This window comes from Lepus europaeus, chromosome 9 (genome assembly GCF_033115175.1).
Source record: "Lepus europaeus isolate LE1 chromosome 9, mLepTim1.pri, whole genome shotgun sequence".
Lineage (NCBI taxonomy): Eukaryota > Metazoa > Chordata > Mammalia > Lagomorpha > Leporidae > Lepus > Lepus europaeus.
In genome coordinates, this window is record NC_084835.1 from 82,203,607 (window position 1) to 82,230,537 (window position 26,931).

Consider the following 26,931-nt stretch of genomic DNA (forward strand, 5'->3'; position numbering starts at 1 on the left):
CTTATCAGCAATAATAAAGGATTCAGGGATTATTTATATTAAGGTCTAAGACTTATTCAAGTTGATATGATTCATTATGTTAATCAGGGTTCACCAGAGAAACAGAAGCAACATACAGAAATATCTCACAATAATTATGTTTGGTAGTTTAGCCCACAATTTAAAAACTCAAGAAACAAACAAACAAGAACAGAAATGGTATTGATGGTTCTTGAGGTAAGACATAAGTGAATTAGTGAAGTATTAACCCTACTGCAATTGAGAATATTAGTAATTGTCAAATGGATAGTTAATAATTCTTATAATATTAATATATAATATCAATACACCATTATATACTATTATAACATAATATAATATACTATTATTAATATGATATCATTACAATAGTGTATTATAATATTAATATATTATATATAATATAACAAATAATATAGCAAATAATAGACTATAATATTAAATACCATTATATTATAATACACTAACATATTATAATACACAATTATAATATTATTGTAAAAATCCAACACTAACTTTCAGCTTGGTCATTATGTTAAGAAATATATTTACCAAAATTTACTTAAGATGTAGAAATGCAGAAATCTTACAAAATTGTTTCCTTTCAGTTATATTTTTTAATATTCTCATCACTTTTAATGACTTAAAAAATGTGCAAGTACACATAATTTCCCTTCATGTGTTGTAAATCGCTCACAGTTTGCTATAAGTAGATAATAACTAAGGAAATCATATTACAGGGTATAATATTTTTATAGGCTCCAATAAAGAGTTTATACCAGGATACTTTGAAATGTTTCTGTAAAATAGGGGCCGGTGTTGTGCAGCAGGCTAAGCAGCTGCTAGTTTTGCCTGTATCCCATGTGAGTACCAGTTTGAGTCTTGGCTGCCTCACTTCCGCTCCAGTCCCCTGCTATGGCCTGAGAAGACAGTGGAAGGTGGCCCAAATACTTGGACTCCTGCCATGCATGTGCAAGAACCAGATGCAGTTCTTGGTTCCTAGTTTTGGCCTGGCCATTACGGTCATTTGGAGAGATAACCAGTAAAGGGGGGCTCTTTCTCTCTTCCTCTCCTTCTCTCAAACTCTGTTTCATTAAATAAATAAATCTTTGAAGAGAAAAAGTTATGTAAAATAGAATAGAATAAGTAAATATTTTAGTGCAAAAAATTGCAATCCCTACACACCAGGAGTCTTCAAAGTAATCACAGAAAATAAGTATTATGGAAAAAAAAACTATGCTTAGATTTCATAATTTTTATACCAAAATAGATGTTTATTTTAATTTAATTTTCCAAGAAATTTTGAAATGCACTCTTATAAATTACATGTTCATAGTACAAAATACACATAAGATGCATTTTACCATTCTATGCTTTAGTTTTTGCTGAAAGGGACTCAGAAAATTCTAATGCACTCCTATTTGAAGGAGGTATTTAAATGGTATGCTGCCTTGGAAGTGGAAGTTAAAATGGTGTGAACAATTCCTGCTGCCTTTAGAGCATCCTTTTGCTCTTAGAATCTAATATTTTAAGGTTAAGAAGAGGGAAACAAACACTAAAAGAATAAATGATAGAAATATAGCAAATAATAGACTATAATATTAAACTGAATCATTAGAATGAAAGCGAACAAGTCTGGCTATTCTGCATGTTTAAAAAGAAAATCCACGTTTAGTTTTCACTTGTCCAAAACTGTGAAGGCATCCACGGCTCATGAGAAATACAGAATATTTAAGGTAACTGAGCTTCTCCTATATCCCATTAGTCAATAAACCCTAGAGGCAAAAATAAAGATTTAAGAAACATGAAATTTTTAGAAGCAGTGTTTGGAGATTGAATGCCTGTGCCTACCTTCCCTCAATGGTTTCTTATCAAATATTTACATTGCTTCATCAAACATCAAGAGATTTAAAAGTTAATCAAATCATTTTTATGAGCCTAGACAAAATATTTTCTTGCATGTAAGTGAAGACAGTTGATGGTTTCCATAAAGTTAATGCTCTTCTCCCAACTTCTCACCTTTGTTATTAAGTGGCTTAGAAAATAATAAATATTTTACAAGAAATAGAGGAATTTCTGGAGCAGACTATCAGAGGACAGACTGGTGGGAGGAAAATGGTTCACAGAGGATGAGGGGATGAACAAGATAAGTATATCATAAATGCACAGAACATACATCTGCTTCAAAGAATAGAACAAAAAATACACAGAATGAGCTTTCTCACAGTTATGGATGAACTGTGTTCATGAATATTCTTCCAGGAACAGAAGGGTTAAGAAAGTATAATTATCCCTATCATTGTCCCCAAGAAGAATAAAAAGACAGTAATTTATGTTTTCAGAAATGGGAGCCAGAAAAAAATATATAAAAGTCAAAGCAGTATAAAAGGTACTTTTAAATTCCTTTAGAATATTGAAAAGCACTACATTCCCTAATAGATTTAAATTACCACAAATAATTTGCTTCTCTTGGCCATTTAGATATTGCTGAAAATGTTAGTCAACCCTCATTTAATTTTGTAGTTATTTGTTAATTCTGAATTTGATTGCGTGGTCCAAATAGCAACTTGGGAGGCAAAACTTGTATTGTGTAGACTCACATTCAAATGTGTATATTTCCATTAGTTCTGGCAAATATACATGAATGGGAAGAGGGCTTTTGGCAACAGTATCCGTATGTTATTCAACAGCTAAATGTCATTTAAAATCACCTTGTGCCTCGAAATAATAGAAGGAAATATTAGCATTGTAGTATTAATCAGGTTTGAAATTAGAAAATTTTAATGTAAGAGAAAAAAAGAAGGCATTTCTGGAGTTACAACCCTGTTGGAGTGATTCAAATAGACCTGCTCAGATCTCTAGTTGGGGTAGGCAAGCAGCCCAGTGCCCATTTCTGGAAGGTCCATCAGTACATGGGCCCAAGAAAGGGGAGTGTGGGCAATGGCTAATTGAATTTCCTTATAGAGAGTAACATGTCTGACTTCCTGGCAAAGCAGAACATTCTGAACTCCCCTGGGTGGTGCCTTTTTGAAGGGCAGAGGGCTGGGGAGGCCAGGAAAATTTAACTCGTTTGTTCAGACAGATCCCCAGAGGATGTGTCAAAGTTCAAAGGAGGTCGTGTAAGAAAAACAACCCAAGCCCATCTTAATAAGCTCCAGTCACCTGGAAAGCCCTGGAAGGTCTCCCAGCAGGCTCAGGAAAGAAGGTCCCAGAATACTAATAGGGTCTTCTTTCCACTCCCCACTTTCAGTGAGTAGGCACAGCATACAATTCTCAGGAGTCTTGAGTGTATGAAAAGATCAGTTTTACTGTACAGGAGAGAACAGGCTTTCAGGAAGCTGCTGCCAGAGGAGCCCAATCAACACTGAACTGTAAAATCTATGGCACTGCTGGTTAGTGCAGGGAGGACACAGGCCACACACCTCCCTTTTCGTGGCGTTTCTCTGTCTGAGGCTGTTTGACCACAGACCCCAAGAACCATCTAAGGGCTCTGTCAGGTAAACTGAAAGATGCTTGCATTTATTTTTCAGATATTTCATACAATTCCTTTCAATTTTCCAGCAAATGATTAACATGGTTTTCAATCATTAAACTGCAGAAGTAATAATCATATCACAGAATCTCTAGGTATCTCAATACATATCTCTATAAATAATTCAGTCTCAATTAAAATCTAGGTGTTATTACAATAGATATGGAAAAACTGGAAATAAAGAATGAACTCACTATTAACCATCTAGTCACTTTTCAATTATCTTGAGTTTGAACTTGCCTTCCCTAAATGTCAGGCAATTTCAAGTTCTGTTACAAGTTAAATTGTTCTAAAATTTGTTTTGTTTCTATTTTTAAAGTAATCCCAGGCTATGCCAAAGAGGTTTTCCATACCTATTATAACTCATATAAGGATCAATTCTTTTCAGAGCCCTAAAATTATTGCAAGTTATCTAAAAGCCAGGCAGTTTAGATTAAAATCATTACTATTTAATTAAGAAGCACCATATAAGTTTTCATAGGATTGTTCATTGACCACATTTATTTCATGGAGGAGTGAATGATGCATGCATAATTAAATGCAAGGAAACTGGTGGAATAAATATAGAAGAGGTTTTCTGCAATAACAACCATCCTTTCCCTTCCAAAGCCACTTTAACAGTGCGAATAAGAATAGAAGATGAAGAGTTTGGAATCAGGGCTGCTGGAGATTTCTGTGGTGATGGAAATGTGCCTCGATACAGTAGTGACTCATGTCCTTGGCTACTGAACATTTGAAAATATCTCAGTGGGATACAGGAACTGAATTTTCAATTTTATTTGCTTTTAATTAATAAAATTCAATAGCCACATGTGACTAGTTTCTATCATATTCAATAGTTCAGTCCTAGATAAACTTACATTTAGCAAACAGTCAAAATAGGGATGCAAATGAAAAGGGTTTAAAGGAGAAAAATTTCAGCTCATTGAAGGTGTACACATGGGATAAACAGGTTTACTATTTATGGAGAGTTGCAACAAGTTGGACCCCGTGATGGAATAAAGTTTAGATATAATACACTGAGATTTGAAGTTTCACTGTGTACTGTAGAATGTACTAGGGTTTAACTGGAGCTCTGTTGAAATATAGTAACTATATAATCCAATGCCATTAACTTCAACTAGATCACACGATCACCTTTCTTTACATAATATGTTGTCAACATGCGAATCTTCCCATTATGTAAAGAGTATATGAATTCACCACAGGGGATTGTCTAGCTTCTGTGAATTGCTCTCAAGCTCTCCTCCATAAAATCATTATCTACATGGCTTTACATAATAGACTTTATGTATTTTTCACAATGACAGAAGGATCCAGCTCAGTCCCAAGCAGGAGGACAATGATTTCTTTCCCACACATCTGCACTTTTTTGCTTATGATTAGTGAGGCAGAACAAATTATTGGGAGTATAAGGAAAGGGGAAAAGAGAAGGAGAGAGTGAGAGCAGAGTGAGAGTGAGAGAGCAAGATTGGGAGAGAGAGAGAGAGAGAGAGAGAGAGAGAGAGAGAGAGAGAATGAGAATATCTTATCTGCTGGGTTACTTCTCAGATTCTCAAAATACTGAGTGCTGGTCAAGCTGAAACCAGGAACGGAGAACCCTATTCAGGTCTAGCATATGGGTGGCAGGGATCCAGCTATCTGAGACATCATTTGTTGCCTCTCAGGGTATGCATTAGCAGTAAGGTAGAATTGGAAGCAGAGCCAGGATTTGAATCCAGGTACTCCGATAGGGGATGTGGGTGTCCCAAACACATCTTAATTGCTAGGCCAAATGCTTGCTTCTGAATACAATTTAAAATGGAATTTATGTAAGTATTTAAAATTCGTTTGTTAATATGAAACATTTCTCTCCCTCCAAAATTGTGCTCTTTAGGGTATTAAGGAAAGTGAGGAAACTTTAAGAAGATAATCATCAGCTTCATTTCATTATTCCTTTTCTTACTTGGGTTTAGTCAAGATCTCTAAAGCAGCAAAATATTTTATTGGAACAATGCCTTTCACTAGTCTTCGCATATCCACGTAATATTCACTAAGCACTAACATAAGCCAGTTATCTACCGACACTGATGATTAAAAAAAAAGTCACCTTAGGTGGGGCATTTGGTACAGCAGTTATGAAGCTACTTGGGATGCCTGCATCCATTATCAGAGTCCCTGGGTTTGAATCCTTATTCTGCCTCTGATCTGGCTTCCTGCTACTCTGCTCCATGGGAGGGCAGCAGATGATTGCTTAAGTAGTTGGGTTCCTGCCACCCATAGTAGAGACCCAGGTCCCAGATTGAGTACCTGGTTTCTGGCTTTGGTCTGGTACAGTCCAGACTGTTGCAGGCATTTTGAAAGTAAACCAGCAGATGAAATCCTCTCTCTCTCTCTCATTTTCAAACTGCATAGTCTGGTATAGAAAAGAGTGCTGAAAAGACAATGTAAATAATAAGAGATATATATAGACTATCAAACAAACATATAAGAAGAAAACTTAGCCAGGATTGAGTGAAAGAACCAGAAAAGACATCATATGGAACAGAATAGCTGATATGAATCAGGTGTAGCAGAGTGCTTTCTTGCATGAGATAACCCCAGAGAAAACAGTGCGTGTGGCCAGGAAGAACTCATTTTAAAAGAAATATACATAAGGATTTTTGAAATGTCTAGATCAAGCTCTCTAGTAGACAACTGGCTATAAAATCTGAAACTCAGGGGGAAGAAATGGGGTAGATATAGAAGAAATGGGGTAGATAGTATTTTTCAGTATTTTCAGAACATGAATGCTACTCAACTGATCCCTGGACAGCATGCAGACCCAGAGGATGGAAATGTCAAGGGCAGAATGGCAAGTGAATCAAGCGTGACAGTGCATGTGTGGAGAAGAGCCTGAACATACAACAGGTGAAGAATGATATGAGAGGAACAATGTGACCTGAGAGCATGCCATCGCTCAGGACAGTGGACATTTCAGGAATTCAGTCATCAACAGATCTAACTATGGCCAAGAAATGTGGCAAAAATTTCTTTACACTGGCAATAAATAGAGTCACTGTTAAAGTTAACCAGCCAGTGTCAACAAAATTGTAGAGAGATACTGGTTGTACTGGGTTGAAGAATGAATGGGAGGTGAGAAGTAAAGAGGGTGAATGAATAGAAGTGCTCCCCTGAAGATTTCAAATGGGAAGTGATATTTCAGAATGGTAATGCCTGGGACTATGTGCATACAACGTCAGTCACATCACCCTGAACCCACTCTAGCATGAGGAGAAATCTTGCGACCAAGCTTCCTGAGACTCCATAATTATAGCCCCCGGTCCAAAGCCCAGTGATCCTGAATATAAGTGAAATGCAAGAAGAGAATGGATGTAAAGATTTGTGCAAACTAGAAACTGCCATACAAATGTTAGTTATTATGGTCATTTTTACTACAATTTTGTCTTGTTAAATTTTGGTCTGTAGATCAGCCCAGTTTTTATCAGAGTTGAAAAACAAATGGAAAAGTCTGCCCCATGGAGTTTGTAGGGAGGAAACATCAGTAGTCCAATTATGCATTATGCATATAATTAAGACTCAAGAGATCCAATGGATAACTGCAGAGATCTACAATTGCCCTCTTTAGACAGCTCAATGTGAACTTCCTGCTAGAAAGAAAGCCTTCCAAAGTCCTATGTAAATGAATGTGATAATAATAGGAGGATTGGCTGCTTGCTTGCTTCTCATTTCAGTTGGATAATTTGAATAAATTCTTTATACAAATGGTAACTGCTGTCATTTTGATAATACTCCAACTTGAAAAATTGGATTGGCAGAACCTTGCCAGCTCTGAGCAAATGGAGGTTGGCTAATGAAGGATCTGAAGGGCACCCTGGCATTATTAGTAGATAGAATCTTTTCTTGCTGGGAAAACTCTCCAACAGAGGCAAGCTTTGCCTGCTTTTCCTATTGCTATTATATTCAAAATTAATCAGGATTTTTTAAAAGTGCTATCGATCAATAAACTGATGAATGAATTGGAGCCTTCCACTTTCACCCACAGAACCCACACATTCAGTTTAATTTTTCTTCTTGTTTCTAATTCTTTTGCTTCTGATAAGACTAGCCCTTCACTCTTGCTATTCAGAATGCATAAATAATTATTTACATTTTTGACTTTTGCAAACATTCTATTTTTAAAACAATTATTATATTTAAAACAACATGATTGAGTACTTACTATACACATACACATCTTACTCAGATGTAATAGTGAGCATGACATATTTTCTGCTTCCAAGTGCACATCAATTTAGGGGAAAATATTGGAAAATGTATATCATAATTCAGTGAGATAAGTGCTAGAATAAAGGCACATGAAGGGGAGCAATTAACATTGCAAGAATGAAAGGATGGTAAAGTAAAACACGGTTCACAGAGGTGGTATTTAATCAGTCTTAAAAAAGATTTTGACATTTAGACAGGAGAAGGAACAATATTTTATCTCTCCTTTTGACTTGCAAGTTTCTCAAAATTATTGATTCTGCCATTTACAACTTTGTTTCTCTTAAATGTTTTGGAGTACCCCAAAACATCTTTTAAGTTAAACACGAATCTTGTTAAGGTGTTACTTTTCATTCTGTATTCATGCTCTTCCTGAATACGGTACAATCTGCATGGCTCATATTATTACAACAGTACTTTTAAAAGTTCTGGAAACATAATTTGTCTTCAATTTGTGCCCCTCCCCCACTTATTCTGCCGACCTGCATCACGCTTCACCATTTCTGCAGCTGGGGTTTGAATTCTGAATGTTGTCATTGTTACAGACATTAAGTCATATGAACAGCTGATTCAACTTGGCCCCTCGGAAGCTCCACTCCCTTCCGCACTTTGCAGATTTGCAGACGTGCTAGCATCCAGAATTCGCAAACTTAGAAGAGCTGGAATTGTCAGCCATCAGATATCATGCTGGCATCCAATATAATGTTCATCTTCTGTCAATGTATCCTTTCAGCTCTCAAGATTTATGCATATGTATGTAGTTTCTTTCTCTGAAGCTCTAAATCTGTTACAGGGAATGACTAGTATAATGCCTTAAAGATCAAGAAATAACAGATAATATAATTTTTTAAAAGTCAAAATAGGAGCCTGCACCGTGGCATAGCAGGTAAAGCTGCCGCCTGCAGTGCAGGAATCCCATATGAGTGCCGGTTCTAGTCCTGGCTGCTCATTTCCGATCCGGCTCTCTGCTATGGCCTGGGAAAGCAGTAGAAGGTGGCCCAAGTCTCTGCGCCTCTGCACCCACATGGGAGACTTGGAAGAAGCTCCTGGCTCCTGGCTTTGGATCGGCACAGCTCTGGCCATTGCAGCCAACTGGGGAGTGAACCAGCAGATGGAAAACCCCCACTCCCGCCTGCCCCCGCCTCTCCTTCTCTCCCTGCCTGTCCTCCTTTCTCTGTGTAACTCTGACTTTCAAATAAATAAATCTTTAAAAAAATTCATAATGCTTGGAGTTTGGAGTTCCCAGAATTCATTTAGAAAGTGCCCAAGTAAAGAAAATTGCAAACCTGATCAATCTAGATGCCTTTCTGTGAGTAAAACAAATAGAAATGAAACAAAACCATAACAGCAATAGACAATACCAATGTTAGAAGTATTGGAGAAAGAGAAGGATTCCGAGCCCTTTAGGATGTAGAATCAATCATTTCCCTTTGTGCCATTACTATTGCTAGAGTCCTTTTCCAAATATACACTGGAGAAATTCTCTTTGGTTTAAGTCTAAGGTTATCATTTGCCAAGAGTACTCTTTTGCTGTTTCTTTTCTTTTCTTTTTTTTTTTTCTTGACAGGCAGTGTGGACAGTGAGAGAGAGAGAGACAGAGAGAAAGGTCTTCCTTTTTGCCGTTGGTTCACCCTCCAATGGCCGCCGCGGCTGGTGCGCTGCGGCTGGCGCACCGCGCTGATCCGATGGCAGGAGCCAGGTGCTTCTCCTGGTCTCCCATGGGGTGCAGGGCCCAAGCACTTGGGCCATCCTCCACTGCACTCCCTGGCCACAGCAGAGAGCTGGCCTGGAAGAGGGGCAACGGGGACAGAATCTGGCGCCCTGACTGGGACTAGAACCCAGTGTGCCGGCACCGCAAGGCGGAGGATTAGCCTGTTGAGCCACGGCGCCGGCTATCTTTTGCTGTTTCTTCTTATTTTTTTTTTTTTAAAGCTACTACTGTTCAAAGAATGTTACATCATTTTTAATTTGCTGCAAATTTTACTAGTGAGTCTGCTACTTCTATTTCTTCTCAGAAGCACACAGTCTGAATATTTTGAAGCTATTCTTTGCTATGTCCTTAATAGATCTTTATCTCATCAACAAAAGTGAAAATATATATAATATTCAACATCCAAATAGTCAACACCTCTGATTTTGAGCAAATCACCTATAACCTTATAATCCATAAGCTGTACACTGGAAAATTTTTTCATTAAATAAAAGTTAAAAAAAATGTACAGGAGACAAAGGATCTTGCAAATACTTTTTGACCTTATCATTCTGTGCTAGTGAGGTTTCTGGGGAGTGACACACAAACAAGGCCAACTTCAAAATAATAACATGGTATCTACATTCAAGCTGTAAATTTATAAAACCTGCTTTTTAACCACTTATATGGCTGTCTATCTGCCATCTATTCCAGATTTCCTATATGGCTTTGAGCACCACTGAGGATTAAGATTGTAGTATGATTATCTGTTGCGTGTGTATGTGTGTGTGGGTACTATGAACATACTTGAAACAAAGAAGTTAATCAAAAAGAAAGCAGAAAAGCCCTAATCTATATGGTTTCATTGCCAAAATCTATCAAAACTCTAAACAGTTAATATTAATACTTCACAAACTTTTCCAAAAAAATATAGAAGAGTAGAGACATGTCTTAACTCATTCCATGATGCCAGTGTTAACCTTGATAGCAAAACCTAACAGAGATCTCAAAGGAAAAGTACACATCAATATTTATTTTGAGTATAGACACAAAAATGCTAGACAAAATATTAGCAAACATATAAAAAAGCACATAGCAATATATAAAAAGAAGTCTATGCTTTGATCAATTAGCATTTATCCCAGGAATGCAAAATGATTTAATATCCAAAAGCTAATGCAATGAATCATATAATAAAGGATAAAAACCATATGAAAATCTCAATAGTACAGAAAAAACTTTTAATATTCAATACCTATTCCTGATACAAAGCACTGAACAAACTAAGAATATAAAGGAATTTCCTCAGTCTAATAAAAGAGACTTATAAACAATCCAAAGCAAACATCATACTTAATGTTGAAGACTAAATGTATTCCCCCTAAGATTAGAAACAAAGTAGCAATATTCACAACCATTACTCCTACTCAACATTTTATTGGAGGTTCAGCCCTGGGCAAGTAGGCAAGCAAAAGAAATAAATGGTGAGTGGATTTCAAAAGATATAACACTAATTCTATCTACAAATGACATTTTCTTGAATACACACACAAAAAATCTACTTGGAAGCTAGTAGAATTCATAATGTCCTCAGCAAGGTTGCAGCATAAATCATCAATCCATAAAAAAAATGGTATCACTATAAACTTCCAATAAAAATTGAAAATGAAAATAAGGAAAACATTCGATTTTTAATAACATCAAAACATTGAAATATTTACTGCTAAAATTGACAAAAGTAGTGCAAAGCTTCTGTTGTAAATAGTATAAGACAATTAAAAGATTTTTTAAGGATTGAATTAAATGGAAAAAAGCCCCTGTCCAGACTGATATTTCCTCAAAAGGTTAAACATAAAGATACCATATGTATAAGACAGCAATTCTAACCCCAGGTAGGTACTCAAGAGAACTGAAAACATGTGTACACAAAAACTTGTCCATAAATTTTTATAGCAATGTTATTCATAGTAACTCCAAAGTGGCAAAAATCTCAAGTGCCCATCATCGATGACTGGCTAAGCAGAATATGGAATATAACTACAGAATGGAATTTTTTGGCAATAAAAGGAATGGAGAATTGATACAGACTACAATGTAGATGAATCTTGAAAATATCATGCTATGTAAAAGAAGCCAGACATGAAAGAACACTTATTATGTGATTCATTGACAGGAAAGTCCAGAACAGGAGCATTTATGGAGGTAGAAAGTAGATAAGCAGTTGCTGGAGGTGAACTCTTATTTGTTCCATAGACACCAGGACTGTTGGATCAGTGGTTTAGAATGTGGCCTCTCGTACTGGAATGCCTGTGTTCAAATCCTGGCTCCTTCCCCTCATTACAGAGATTTGGGTAAGTCACTCAACCTCTCTGAACCTCAAAAATGGGATTTAATTATATCAGAAAGAAAAGAATTTTTGTCTAGGCATTATTTTTTAACGTGGGTTGTGCCAAATTCAGTTTTTAAAAAGCTTTTCCCCAGTTTCAGAGCATACTTTAGTGTTCTGTGTAAGGATTAGATGAAGACCACATTGAAACACTGTAAAATTAAATATATGGCGGTCATTGTTATTTGTGGATGTTAAATTAAGATAATCACTTAACAGAATGATGATTTTTTTTAAATCTAGAAAGCAAAGTTTGTTCATAAAACATTTAGCGAATACATACCTTTTGTGCTGATTTTATTATCTAGTGGTTAAGTTCTTAGTTAGAGGCTAGGGTTAAAGAACCTTCTTTCTGCCAAGGGCCATTGGATATTTATAACATCATTCACAGGCCATACAAAATTATCAACCCTAAAATTAGCCTGATATAGATTTATTGAATTTTGAGTCCTATATGTCGTTGCCCTGGCAGGGTCAGACCAAATGATTTCACAGTTCTCATGGGGCCCGAAGGCCAGGTGTTCCCCACACCTGCAAGATTTATAGGCTAATCATCTCATATTTATGTTCTCCTTTTTCTGTTCTTGAATTTGGTCTTTCCTGATCATTTGCTGTCCAAGTTACAAAAAAAAAAAAAAAACAGCTGAGAAGGATCACTGGCCTTTGTAAAGCTGAGCATATACCTAAATCTTCCATCTGAGGCAAATGCTTTAGAGCTGGGAGAAAACTGATGTAGACTAAAACTTAGTGATCTTGTCCTTAGACAACCTTTCATTCTAAAGCAGTCCAAAGAACCCCAGCATCTCAGAAGAGCTGTGGCTGAAGCAGGGAAGTTATGGGGGGGAAGCCATTGTAACCCATAAGCTGTACTTTGGAAATTTATATTCATTAAATAAAAGTTAAAAAAAACAAAACAGGTTTATGGTGGTGTAAAGGTAAGGGATTTCCAAGAGTGTGCTCTTATTTCACACTGATAACGTAATTGCTCCCAAAATATAATAGTCCACAAGCCTAGTTCAAATTTCAAATTCAAATTAGTGTTTGTTCCCAGGCATTTTTCAGTGGAAAAAGATATATATATATATATATCCATATATATATATATATATATATATATATATATACAAGACTATGGAGTTTTTGCTTGAATTTATTAATTTTGCATCTGTATCTACTTTGTTCCCTATGGAAAATTCAAGTTCTCTCTGACACCCACATAATTGTAAATTTCCTTCAAACCACAACGCAGACAGCAGTCACAAAATACTAATATAATCACTGAAAATAACATTTGGTTTTATCACTGACTTCAATGCTCATTAAGTCACATTATGATTTTTGAATCACCTGGAAAAGTTCATCACTATGGAGCTATGCCAACAACTCATTAAACAGCTGAATTTTATTTTATCGTTTTCTTTTCCTGTTTAGGAATTCTTTAAAAGTTTCACAATTATGTAAATTACACATTGTCCTGAATTTAAATTTAAAAAACAATGTATAAAAGCCAAGTATTTTCAGAGAATTCTACCTTCTTTCCCTGTTCCTTACACTGTTTTTCTCTACTTCCACCTCTAATGCTATTACTTTCTAAAAATTATGGTTTATATTTCCATTAATATAAATCCTTCTTTCTTGAATGGTAGCATTCTATAAGTACTTTCCACCACCATGAGATCACAGCATAAAAGTATACAAAGATCTTTCCAGTTACTTTTAATTTTTTTGAAAAGCAGAGAGGGACAGACAGACAGACAAAGAGAGATTTTACATATGCTAATTCACTTCCCCAATGCCAAAGAGTCCAGAACTCTATCTGAGTCTCCCAGGGCAGTGGCAGGTACCCACCTACTTGAGCCATCACCTGCCACCTCTCAGGGTACACATGAGCAGGAAGCTAGGATTGGAAGCAGAACCAGGACTCAAACCCAGGCACTCTGATATGGGATATGGATTTCCCAAGAGGTGTCCTAACTGCTGTGTTAACTGGTGCCCCCATCCTGCCCCACCCCACCCCAATCCACTACTTTTTATAGCTGCAGGTTATACTCTTCTCTGGAGCACTGTATCTTCATCAGTCAGTCATTCACTGATGGATATTTTCCTTGGTATCCATTTTTACACATTTGAAGTAACACTGCAAGAATACCATTGTGTGTATATCATTTGGTCTATTTTCCACTTGCCTTTGAGGCAGATTCCTCAATCTTTAGAAAGACTGCTGAGTCAAATTGTAGCTGCTTATTTTTAATTTTACCAGATTTTGTCCAATTCCACTTCACCTTTTTTCATTTCTGCAAACAATTCATGAAAGTACTTGCTTTCCCAGAATCTTGTTAGTCAAAAATTATTCTGTTGTATTTGGATTTTTTCTACTCTGTTGGGTAGATGCCACATTTCTTCTATTAAGAATGAATAAGGTTGAGCAGCTTTATAACATTTGCATGGCCCTTTCTGAGAATTGTGCATTGATATTTCTATCTTTTAAATTTTTTTTCAGTTGTGTTTCTTCTTTACTTTTAGAATCCTCCATGTTTGGCTTATAATCTTTTGTACTATAGATAGCTAAGCACTTTCCAGTTTAGCATTTATCTTTTTATTTCACTGGGTGTTTTTCAGAGTAGGTAAATGCTCTCTTTTGGGGAACAAGTTTTTAGCCTAGCCAGTGTGAGTGCCATTGTGAGTGCCACCTGACTCCAGCTTCCTGCCAATCTAGACCTTGGGGGCAGCAGTGATGGTTCAGGTAATCAAGTTCAAGGTAAACACCTTCTTGGGAGACATGGATAGAGTTCCCAGCTTCTGGCTGTAGTCTGGCCCAGTTCCAGCCATTGTGGCCATTAGGGGAGTAAACAATATGGGAGTTCTTTCTCTGTTTCTCTCTGCTTTTGGTGCTCTCCCTCTCTCTCTCTCTCTCTCTCTCTCTCACACACACACACACACATTCTCTCTGCCTCTAAAATTTAAAAAAAAAGGTTCTGTGATTTGGGTATATAATAAAATTTATTTCCCCTTGGCTTTAAGTATAGTTAGAACATTTTTTCTACAAACCTTGTTTTAAGAAATTCACACATGCATTTTTTTCCAAAGACAGATTTGATTTTATATTAAACATTAGACTCTGACTCATTTACAATTCATTCTGCTTATACAAGCCTAGAAAATTCCTAAAAGCTTACCAAGCATGAACTAGTACAAGCGGCTCCACTCCACCACTCATTGCAGATAGAAAGTGCCATTCTCATTGACAAAGTATTGGCTTGAGAGCCATGAGCTGCCTTTATGTGATGTTTAATTTTATATGTTTTTGGTTATGATTCATAACCAAACATGATTCATCAAGTCAGAGAAATCCCTGATGACTCAAAATTTTCAACTCAAAAACCTCTTTGAACATTGAGAAAATGTTTCACTATCCTTGACAAATAGTACATTATAGCTTTGGGGCAAATATATCACTCTTTGGGGAAAAAGTGCTATTCTTCTAGTTGAAGATTTCTTTTAGTATAAAACATCAGTTATTCAACTATATAACAATTCCAGTACTTTCAGGAACAACAAGAAACAGGGACCTAGATGTAGCAAGACAAACATGTGCTAAATAGTCTTGATTCTAGCAGATTGGAACTATTACATATTATCATATTTAGAGAATTCATCACCCCAAATGTACACAAAAATACAATCTACAGAAAGACTCACCACTACTGGAAGCATCATTTAGATTAAGCAGTCCCCCTCCTAGCCCTCTGTAACTATGGTAACTGTAGGTCCCGTTGCCATTGATGTACAACACCTCCTGTGAGCCTGGAGCAGCTGATGTCGAGTAAGTGGCCTGGGCTGCTTCAGGTTTACACTGTTTGTCGGCTGCAGCAGACTCATCCTGCAAAGACAGATAGCATCCCATTACTTGTCAAGTCACTGTGTGACTTCTCCTTCAACAGGACAATCTCAGTGTCATCCGCATGGCTGCATTACGTAAGAAAAAATATGCAGTGAGCATTAAGTAAGTACATATGTACTTGTTCAACAACTTGACTAAAAAGAAAAATAAAGAAAGGAAACTATCAATGTGGGCAGAACAGTTTACAATTTTGCATGGAATTTAAAATTACATGAAGTGAGTTACTTATAATAGCCAGGAGGAAAAGCTGCTGAAATACCCATTGCCAGAAGAATGAATAAAGAAAATATGAAATATTCATATGGTGGATATTATTTAGCCTTTAAATAAAAGGAAATCCTGTCATCTACTACAAAACAGATGTAACTTATGGACATTGTGCTAAATGAGATAAGCCAGTCACACACAGAAAATAAGTATTGATATGAGGTATCGTAAGTAGTTAAACTCGCAGAAATAGAAACTAGAATGATGGTTTGCAGGGCCTGGAGCCAGGGAAGTGGAGGATCATTCTGTGAATGTAGCGTTTTAGTCACAGTGGGTAGAGAACAGGTCTGAGGTACTACTGCACAATTAAGTTACATGTGGTTGACAACATGGTACTGTTGGGATAAGGAATTATATGTTGAATTTTTTAAAGAAGAAATTAGCTATGACTTAAAGGTTACATGAAGGAACATTAAACAGAATGCAGAGAGACATTTAGCCAAGCGTGGGTTTTTGCACCTTGTTGTTCTTCTTTTGGTTCCCTCCTCTCCTCTTCCCCTTTCCTTCCTCCTTTCCTTTCCTTTCCTTTCCTTTCCTTTCCTTTCCTTCCTCCTTTCCTTTCCTTTCCTTTCCTTTCCTTTCCTTTCCTTTCCTTTCCTTTCCTTTCCTTTCCTTTCCTTTCCTTTCCTTTCCTTTCCTTTCCTTTCCTTTCCTTCCTCCTTTCCTTTCCTTTCCTTTCCTTTCCTTTCCTTTCCTTTCCTTTCCTTTCCTTTCCTTTCCTTTCCTTTCCTTTCTTCTCTTTCTCTTTCTCTTTCTCTTTCTCTTTCTCTTTCTCTTTCTCTTTCTCTTTCTCTTTCTTCCTTCCTCCATTCCATCTCTCTCCTTCTTTTTTGATTTTATGGTTAAAAATTAGGAAAATTTATTGAGTTCCCTCTCCAAGGTAAGCCTATCACAGGCATTACAACAGCCTGGCAAAGGCGTTAATAAACACCCAGGCCTTTCAGCTTTTTGATTTTGGTCTTGTTTTTAAGCTGAACTGGTATCCTTAACATTCGCTTCAAACCACCCAACCATGTCAAGTTGTGAGAAAATAAAAAAAATCTTAATTTACAATGAATCATATATATTTCAGTGGTAAAAGATGAGTGAATTTTCCTTCAGCTGTTAGCTTACAAAGCGTAAAATAGTTATATTAGTTATATACAACCTCACATGCCTATACATTCTTTAAATTTTGTAATTTCTTCGTTTTTAACAAGAAAGAATTATAAACAATTTTCTAGTGAATTCTTAGGGGTGTTTTATTTTTCACAATCAGGAGGATTTTGCAGTTTTTAAATTTAGAGTATATGGTTAGTTGAAGAAGTAACATTTTTTGTGACTCCAACTCGTAAAGAAGAAGAAACATCCACTATTTTGCTGTATGGAAGGAGTAGTACTGTCATATTGAGAAGTATTCTCAGCTTTCACATTGTGAAAGCTTCGCTGTGACCATCAGCACCACAGTCATGACTGTGCTCTCCTTTCTTCAACTCTAACTGATCCATTCAACTCGGACCATAAACACACCAACTACAGGCTTTCACCTTTTCCTTTGCAGCAAGATTACAAAAGAAACAGCAAAAATTCTCAAATTAAATCAAAGCAAAACAGGAAAATAGGGAAGTTAAAAGGAAAACAGGGTATAAACTACAAATATTGAACTTTGATGAAAATTCATTTTCACAGCAATATGTCTTTACAAAACAACCACAAATGATAATTTTGAGATATACATCATACAAACATGAAATGACCTAAAACTGGAATATCTGACTGTAATTTAAACTCTTCCCATATAACCCTTAGACATCTATGAGAGTGTACACTATCGCCAACATTTCTCTTTTTTTTTTTTTTTGACAGGCAGAGTGGATAGTGAGAGAGAGAGACAGAGAGAAAGGTCTTCCTTTTTGCCGTTGGTTCACCCTCCAATGGCCATGCGGGTGCAGGGCCCAAGGACTTGGGCCATCCTCCACTGCCTTCCCAGGCCATAGCAGAGAGCTGGCCTGGAAGAGGGGCAACCGGGATAGAATCCGGAACGCCAACCAGGACTAGAACCCGGTGTGCCAGCACCGCAAGGCGGAGGATTAGCCTGTTAAGCCAGGGCGCTGGCGGCCAAAATTTCTCTTAGGAGAAACTGCCTGACAGTGGCCACTACATAGAATCAAATTCTGCTGGTACTGCTGGCTGTACTATTTATTGAGAAGTCAGCAAGTTCCAGTTGTATTACTATTTTTAATTCTAAAGTTACTCTTTGCTAGAAGAAAGTACTGAAAGCAGGTGTGTTATAGATTGTGGTTCTCTACAAAAAAGGATATTAGGCCTTCACCAAATTTACCTCTGTTAATAGGGATTTTTTTGAAAGCATGTTTGCATTTGATATGTAGGCAAACAATATATATGTTTGCTTTTGTACTTATTATTAACTTTTATATTACAGATATTTAGGGAGCCTAAGTAGCCTAAGACATTTAATGTGGTATTTCCAGAAATTTGTTGTTGCTTAAAGTATTTACCCTAATAAGCAGATATGAGGTGGACAACCACATTAACTACAGTGATCAATAACTATGGTATGGCAATGCAGCAACCATTAGAGTCTAATAAACTATCTTATACGTGCTATGTTATAATGACTGGGTGAATGGAAATGGTCAAATCTCAGATTACTGTACCTCAAACAGAATTCATCAATCTTTCACAAAGTTGAACAACAGTGTTTCCCATCTTGGAGTGCCAATCTTCCTACCTAGGGACAGAAATTTCTATGCAAAAAGCTCTGAAATCTGTAATTTTTTTAGTGCTCACACGTTGTTCCAAAAGTTTTAGAATTTGGAGCATTTCGGATTTTAGTTTTTAGGAATAAGGACGTCCAAGTGGTAAAATCTATGCAAATATTCCAAAATTCAAAAAAATCTGAAATATAAAACACCCCTGATCCCTATTGAATAAGAACTACTGAATGTGTGTGTGCATGCATATGTGTGTGTGCATTCTATATTTCTCTGTACTAGAATAGACATGTCATTTATTCATTCAGTGTAAGGATATTCCATGAGTACAGTTTGCCAAAAGATGGATAGATGTACCTGTAATGTTACATGGCTTGATATTTTTCATTCACACAACTTCTATTTCATATAAAGTAGCAAAGTTCAAACCAGTCGTCAAGGTACTGTAACACTTGTGAGGAAAGATTCAGTCTTCCTGAGATTCTCAGTGAGGACATCCAGTTAGGCTTTCACTCTTCTTTCTTCCTCTTTAACCAGACTAGTAACTCTGCCTGGCTCTCAATCTTACACTTGGAAAATCACCCATATAAAGCATTATGAAAACCACTGTGTTGCAAAGTAGTTTTCCTATAAAGACTTGTTAGCCATGGAAATTCTGAAAGGAGGCAGAATGTTCTACACTTCACAGCAATTTGGGAGTTCTTGAGAAAGGGCTGGCTTCAAATGGTTCCACCATTGGGGTATTGGAAATATCTTGGATAATATGCAAAAACTTGAACTTCTAGTTTTGGAAAAATAATGACTCTCAGAAACATACCATTCTATTTGCTGTTTGGAAAATAGCAATAAAATGCCCTTACAGATGAATTTCTTTTTGATGAATTAAAAGGGAGAAGCAACAAGGCATCATTGCAATGATTACTTTCAGTTTAATTTTTTGTATGGTAGACTTAATTTGTATTGTTAAATGTGATTTTTTAAAAAATTTGCCTCGATCTTTCTTTATTAAATGTTATTCCAAACCATAGTAACCACACAGAGTAGGCAGATAATTAATTCCATTAAAATCAAAACATTCTTTGTAGGGATTTATTTGTATTCAAACACAGATTTGCATTATTAATGTTTTTGGCAGTCCACCATTTGTTGAGAAATACAACAAATAAAACTTCTAATAAAATCTGGCCTGTAGTGTCTTTGGGCAAAGATTTAATATAAAATCTACCCAAGTTGTTATCTTCAGTGATTATTATTATCAGTTCCAAAGCAGGACAGTTTTTAGTGATATAAAAATAAATATCCCCAGTCATATTTTGCTTTTGTAAGCAACTTTTACTAATCATGAGTTCCCAAAGTATTCAAAGCTGATAGATGCCTCCTGGGTAGCAGTGAAGATTGTTCTCAAAAGAGCATAATATTCATATGTTACAAGGCTTCACATTTAGGCAATGAAATAAATTTTATTTATTAAAATAAAATATATATCCTATCAAAGTTTTCATTAGATATTTCATTTTATTAAATTTAATAAAATAAGACATGATCAATGATTAATGACAAATAGTGCACTAGAAAATACACAATTGTTTTGATTCAGATTTGTTCAATTAAAAATATAAAATGGATTAAAGAAACATTTATTCTTTTTTTAAAGATTTTATTTATTTATTTGACAGGCAGAGCTACAGACAGTGAGAAAGAGACAGAGAGACAGGTCTTCCTTCCATTGGTTCACTCCCCAAATGGCCGCTACAGTCAGAGCTGCGCTGATCTGAAGTCAGGAGCCAGGTGCTTCCTCCTGGTCTCCCACGCAGGTGCAGGGGCCCAAGCACTTGGGCCATCCTCTACTGCTATCCCAGGCCATAGCAGAGAGATGGACTGGAAGAGGAGCAACTAGGACTAGAACTGGTGTCCATATGGGATGCTGGCACCGCAGGTGGAGTATTAACACAGTGCCCCATGGCAACAGCCCCGAAACATTTATTTCTACTTCTGTAATTAGACTGATCAACAAGTGTGAGGGTTCTTCAAAATGTTTTTGGAAAAACAGAATAAAAGATGTTTATTTTGATGTAAAATTGTTTGAAATCCATACATAGGTTTTACATAATATGTACTTCCCATGAAATTTTTGGAGAATCCATATATGTATTATGTATATATATTATATATACATATATGTATGAAATATACATTTCATGAATCGAATAAGTGGATTTCTAAGAGTGTTGACATTTACCTATGCATGAGGGGCAAGATTGGGATGGTTTAGAGAGCAGATTTTGCCTCCAATTGACTTTGAGGAGACTGGGTTATGCTCTTATGTACTCTATCCGTAGAAACTCGAGAGAGACAAACTTGACTTTATCAACCTGATCTGGTACCAGGGTCACACAGTCTGAATGGTTAACTCACAGCAGACCCCTAAGGAATCTTTTGCTTGAATATATTGGATAGATAGGATTTTTTAAAAAATTAAACTTCATTTGTTATGCTTAATTTTTAGAATTTCAATGGTAGAGAGAGAGAGAGAGAGAGAGAGAGAGAGAGAGATTAAGCTCCCACCATTTTACTCCTCAAATGTCCACAACAGAGAGGGCTGGATTAGCCCAAAGCCAGAAGCTGGGAATTCAATCCAGTTCCCTGATGTGGGTGCCAGGAACCAGACTACTTGAGCCACCAGCACTGCCCCTCAGTGCCTGCACCAGTAAGTAGCTGGAGTCAGAAGCTGGAGCCAAGAAACATTCAGGCACTCTAATATGGAACACAAACTTCCCAACTGGCCACCTATTCAATATATATTGTACTTTCATCAACTCTTAACTGCTTCTAGAAAGATGACCAGATAATTCTAATAAAATTCATTTCTAGATTCAGTAATATACATACCTTATATCTGATTTTATTTATTTATTTAACTTTCATTTATTTTATATTTTTGCTGCAGTTTAGACTTTGCAAGGCAGTTTTGCATCAATATTGAATGATTGTTTTACATACAACATGTAGACATGGTCAGAGCAGGAACTAGTTATCTATATTTTCAAGGTAAAGAAACTTGAATACACCTCTTATATTTTTATTGCAGTTTAGACCTTGCAAGGCATTTCTGCATCAATATTGCATGATAGCTTTACAACATGTGATATGGTCAGAGCAGGAACCAGTGATCTATATTTTTAAGGTAAAGAACCTTGAATAGATCTCCCAAATAATCTTATCACTGCAAAATAGTAAGCACATGGATAATGCATGTCTCAATTTCCCTGAATTGTCTATGAGACTGTGATTGGATTTCTCCTGTCCCTACATATTCTTTGTAGTCTGTGACAGAGCATTTCGAAGTTATTGCTTTAAATTTCTCCTTTGCTCTGTTAGTAAAGATGTAGTGAAGGAGTGCAATTTATTTTATGTATAAGCTACTGGAAAATATCTCCAACTTCTGAGTTTCCCTTCCTCCATTTGAGAGTAAGTGTTCCAGAACTGAGTACATTACTAAGAGTTTCTAGAGAAATTCATAAAAGATCGGGCAGAGCCAGAACTCCCATTTAAAATGCTTTCCAGCTAAGAAAAAACCTGCTGTACTTAGAGTGAATGTGCCTATTCCTTGAGATGATAAGTGATTTTTGATGACATCAAGACGTTCACACACACACACACACACACTCACACACAGAGAGATAACAACATTTAGGAACTAATTTCTTTCACCAGTTAGGAGAATTTGCACATCAAATCCTCTACCTGTTGTCCATGGGCATGATTGGCACCAGTACAGAACTTTGTTCTGTGCAAATATGCTCCCAGACTCACTAAGTAACCTACAAGAAAAGACTAATAAGGAAAATCATGTGTTTACTAAACCTAATCACGAGCTTTGAAATAACTGAAAAGCCACATTTAACTTGTTTTTGATTTGAGAAACCAAAATTATGGTAGAATAGCTATTACCAGAGTTTTGTGAAACTCTTGGAAGAACAGGTCATTATTTTAAAACGTTTATTTGGAGGAAAATTGACGCACACACACATGCACATACTCACACTGTAAACAACAAAAGTTTGATTTCACAGGTGGAATGTAGTAAAATAGAAATAGAGGATGGAAGGATGATTACCACAGACTGAGGGTAGGAAGAGGATAATGAGGAATTTTGAGCAAAGGGTATACAGTTCAAGACAGATGAATAGCTTTTGAGATCTGTAACATAGCAGGTGGATTACAGTCAATAATAATGTATTATACATTTCAAAATAAGTAATGGAGTAAATTGCAAATGTCTCATAAAAGTTAGAGGTGAGTGAGGTAGTTGACATGTTAACTAGTTTGATTTAATGATTCATATTGTAAATTTATGAGGGGGTCTTCATAAAGTTCATGGAAAATGCATATTATGAAAAATGCATGGATTTCAATGTTTTTCATCAAAATAAATGTATCTTTTATTCCATTTTACTGAGAGCTTGATGAACTACTTTTGTATAGCAAAACATCATGTTATATCCCATAAATATATACAATTATGATTTGTCAATCAAAAATAGTATTGGTGATAAATTTGTCATTATTTATTTGAAAATAATTAAGGTTTGGGAACCATTAGCTTAAAGAAAATTAGAAAATAAGTGGGCACAAACTGATGAGGTCTTTGCTAATTATATACTGAATTGATCTTCTGTACATAAAGAGAATTGGAAATGAAAAAAAAAAAAAAAACAACCTGGTGTTAAAATGGAAATGGCATAGAAAATTAATTAATTTGAAAAAAAATTATGTAGGATCTCTGTCTTTAATGTGCTGTACATTGCTATTTAATGCTATAATTAGTAATCCAATGGTAGTTTATTCACTTTACGTTGCTCTGGGGACAAAATGTTGAAATCTTTACCTAATATATACTAAACTGATCTTCTGTATATAAAGAGAATTGAAAATGAATCTTTACATGAATGGAAGGGGAGAGGGAGCAGGAAAGGGGAGGGTTGCGGGCGGGAGGGAAGTTATGGGAGGGGGGAAGCCATTGTAACCCACAAGCTATACTTTGGAAATTTATATTCATTAAATAAAAGTTTAATAAAAAAAAAAAGAAAATAAGTGCTGTAGCAATAATCCCAAGTTCTTGACTGGTGAGAGGTCATCCAGGGCAGTACAAAGTCATTTGTGCTTTTTCCTGATGGAAACAAAGTTTGTGTAACCTCCCTCTCCCCCAGTCCTACCGACTGGGCACTCTCTCTCTGTCCCTTCCATTCTGATGGTTGCCCTGTCCCCAATAAAGCCTTATCACTCAAAAAAAAAAAAAAAATCTCTGTTTCTGTCTCTCCTTCTCTCTGTTTTTCAAGTAAAAAAATATTTTTTTTTTGACAGGCAGAGTTAGACAGTGAGAGAGAGAGAGAGAGAGATACAAAGAGAAAGGTCTTCCTTCCGTTGGTTCACCCCCCAAATGGCCGCTATGGCCGGCACGCTGCGCCAATCTGAAGCCAGGAGCCAGGTGCTTCCTCCTGGTCTCCCATGTGGGTGTAGGCGCCCAAGCACTTGGCCCATCCTCCACTGCCTTCCCAGGCCACAGCAGAGAGCTGGACTGGAAGAGGAGCAATGGGGACTAGAACCCGCCCCAATTGCTGGCACCACAGTTGGAGGATTGGCCTAGTGAGCTGCGGCGCCAGCCGTAAATAAATCTTTAAAAATAAAAGGATAAATATAACATTTTGTCACTTATCATTTGATCAAAATTTACCATTGATCAAAAATATGCATTAAGATGTCTTTTTCTAACATTCAATTTGAAGTTTGTTACTAGAACCAAAATTAAATTTTCAAAGAATTGCTGATTTGAGGCTCAAAATATAATTGTGTATACAAATCATTTGATCACTGATTTAATAATGTGTGTATCATTATTTTTCACTTCAGAAAAATCCTTCACCTTTTACAAAGCAATACTATATCAACATATTTAAGTTTTAATGCATTTTAGGAAGAAGAAAGGATTTTTACTAGTTATATAATCATAATACATTTCTTTTTCTTGACATTTCCTTTAATTTTTTCAAAAATGTACAGTTATAATAACTCAAAACATTACTGAAATAATCCTCTTCTTGACTAATGTGCTCTACTGACTTAAAAGAAAAACATCTTTGAGTGGGGATTTAGAAAAGTGGTTAAGTTCCTGCTTATTATCCCATATCAGAGCAAGTAGGTTCAAGTCCCAGTGCCATTTTCCACTTCAGCTTCCAGCCAAAGCACACCCTGGGAATCAGCAGGTTAGCTGGGTCCCTGCCACCCACGTGAGAGACACAAATTGAGCTCCAGCTTCCTGTGTCAATCTGGTGCGGGCTGGTGGTTGCTGACTTTTGTGGAGTGAACCAGCAGATGGGAGATCTCTCCTCCAACCCCAGTATCTCTGACTTTCAGTAAATAAAATAAATAATAATAAAACTTTCTTAAATTATCTCTATTAACCCACTTTAATACAAATCTTCTTTTGGTAAAATAGTTGCATTGCTCTACCTGGAAACTCTACAGTAGGCTTGCTTTCATTTATGATCTATACAGTGGTCACTGCCAAATTTTACTCCCAGTTTTAGCCATCCCTCTGAGATCCATGTCTGAATTTCCTGCTTTTTGGTTACCTCACATTTAACATTTGGATATCAAATTTGATGTTCTTTCCTCCAGATACTCCTTGTAAAATTTTTAACTGAAAAACAAAACAACACTTATTCTATCAATGTTTCTTGCTCCTGTTAATGCATCATGTAAAGAATTTTTTTCCTTCTCTTCTATGCTTTCCCTCAAATAACGCCCATGTCCAGTCACATCTCACTGGTGTCCAACTGAGAAATATCCATTATTGATGCATCCATTCAGAGAGTCATCATCGCTCATTTGGGCTATTACAACAACCTCTGAACTATCTTCACATTCTTGCCCACATTTCCTCAAGTTTATCTTTCTGCATTTACCATGTCAACTTCTCTTTAAAAACTTTAGAGATTTCATTCTTCGTGGAGAACAAAACCCAAAGCTCCTGGCAAGCAAAACTCTTTATATTTGAGGACAATCTTGCCAGCTGTATTTTCTGTCACTTTTCTTTAAACACAGTATATTCTAGTCATACCATATTCTGAAAGAAAGCTTAAATGTCACATTCTGGGCCACTGAAATTCATCACTACATAGAAGGTTTTTCATAATTACTGTATGTGTTGTATCCCATTACTTTGGTTTGTCATATAATGTTTAATCTTATTTCCAAAAATTTTATGTGTACGTATAAATGTGTATGTACACACATATAGTTGAATAATAATGTACATTTCAACTTAAAGGTTGTTAGCACTTTTTTACATTTGTATGGAACTCAAAACTGTTAGGTACATAAAGTTGACTTAGATACAGTTTCATCAATGTGAAGAAAGGTGCTGGTGTTGTGACACAGTAGGTTAAGCCGTTACCTGCATTACTAGCATCCCCTACTGGAGTGCCAGTTCAAGTCCTGGCTGCTCTACTTCCAATCCAGCTTTGTGGAAAATGGTCCAAGTGCTTGGGCCCCTTCCACCCATGTGAGAGACCAGGTTGAAGTTCCTGGCTCTTGGCTTTGACCTGGCCCAGTCCTGGCTGTTGCAGTCATTTGGGAGTGAACCAGCAGACAGAAGATCTTTCTTTTAGTTTCTTCCTCACTTTTTCTGTAGCTCTACCTTTCAAATAAATAAATCATTAAAAATAGATAATTTGAAATGAATAAATTTTAAAAAATGTATAAAAGAATTATACTACTACTAAATTAAGATAAATTCCCAACTAATAGAAAATATTGTTCTTCCTAAATCTGAGTCTAATCTCTTCCATACATCCTCATGGAGAAAAGCAGGGCCTATTTATTGGAAATTAGCTTATATCTTCTGTATACAATTACCTTTATGAGAAAAGCAAGAAAACAAACAGGGAATAAATGATATTCTAAGAAAGAACAAAAACTTCAATTGCATAGAAAATATTCTTTAGTTCTCATGTTGCTAACAAAAGACCTTGAATTCAATATCCTACTAAAGATGGAAGAAAAACTGGAAAGAGTGTCAACACTATTGTAAATTTAACAATTAGAAATGTCTCCCAAAGGATGATATTTAGAGTTGATTAACTATAAAATATTATACCTATAATAAAAATTCAGAAC

General features: G+C 36.2%; 1 protein-coding gene across 5 annotated transcripts in view; it reads right to left on the reverse strand.

The window, feature by feature from the left end:
- The window catches only part of NOL4 (nucleolar protein 4), a 369,495-nt gene that overhangs the window by 11,053 nt on the left and 331,511 nt on the right, over positions 1 to 26,931 (reverse strand). For all 5 annotated transcript variants that reach the window (XM_062200260.1, XM_062200258.1, XM_062200259.1 and 2 more), the window contains one exon: positions 15,571 to 15,751. In XM_062200260.1, coding sequence (XP_062056244.1) covers positions 15,571 to 15,751 — 181 coding nt within the window. The remainder of the gene's footprint in view (positions 1 to 15,570; positions 15,752 to 26,931) is intronic.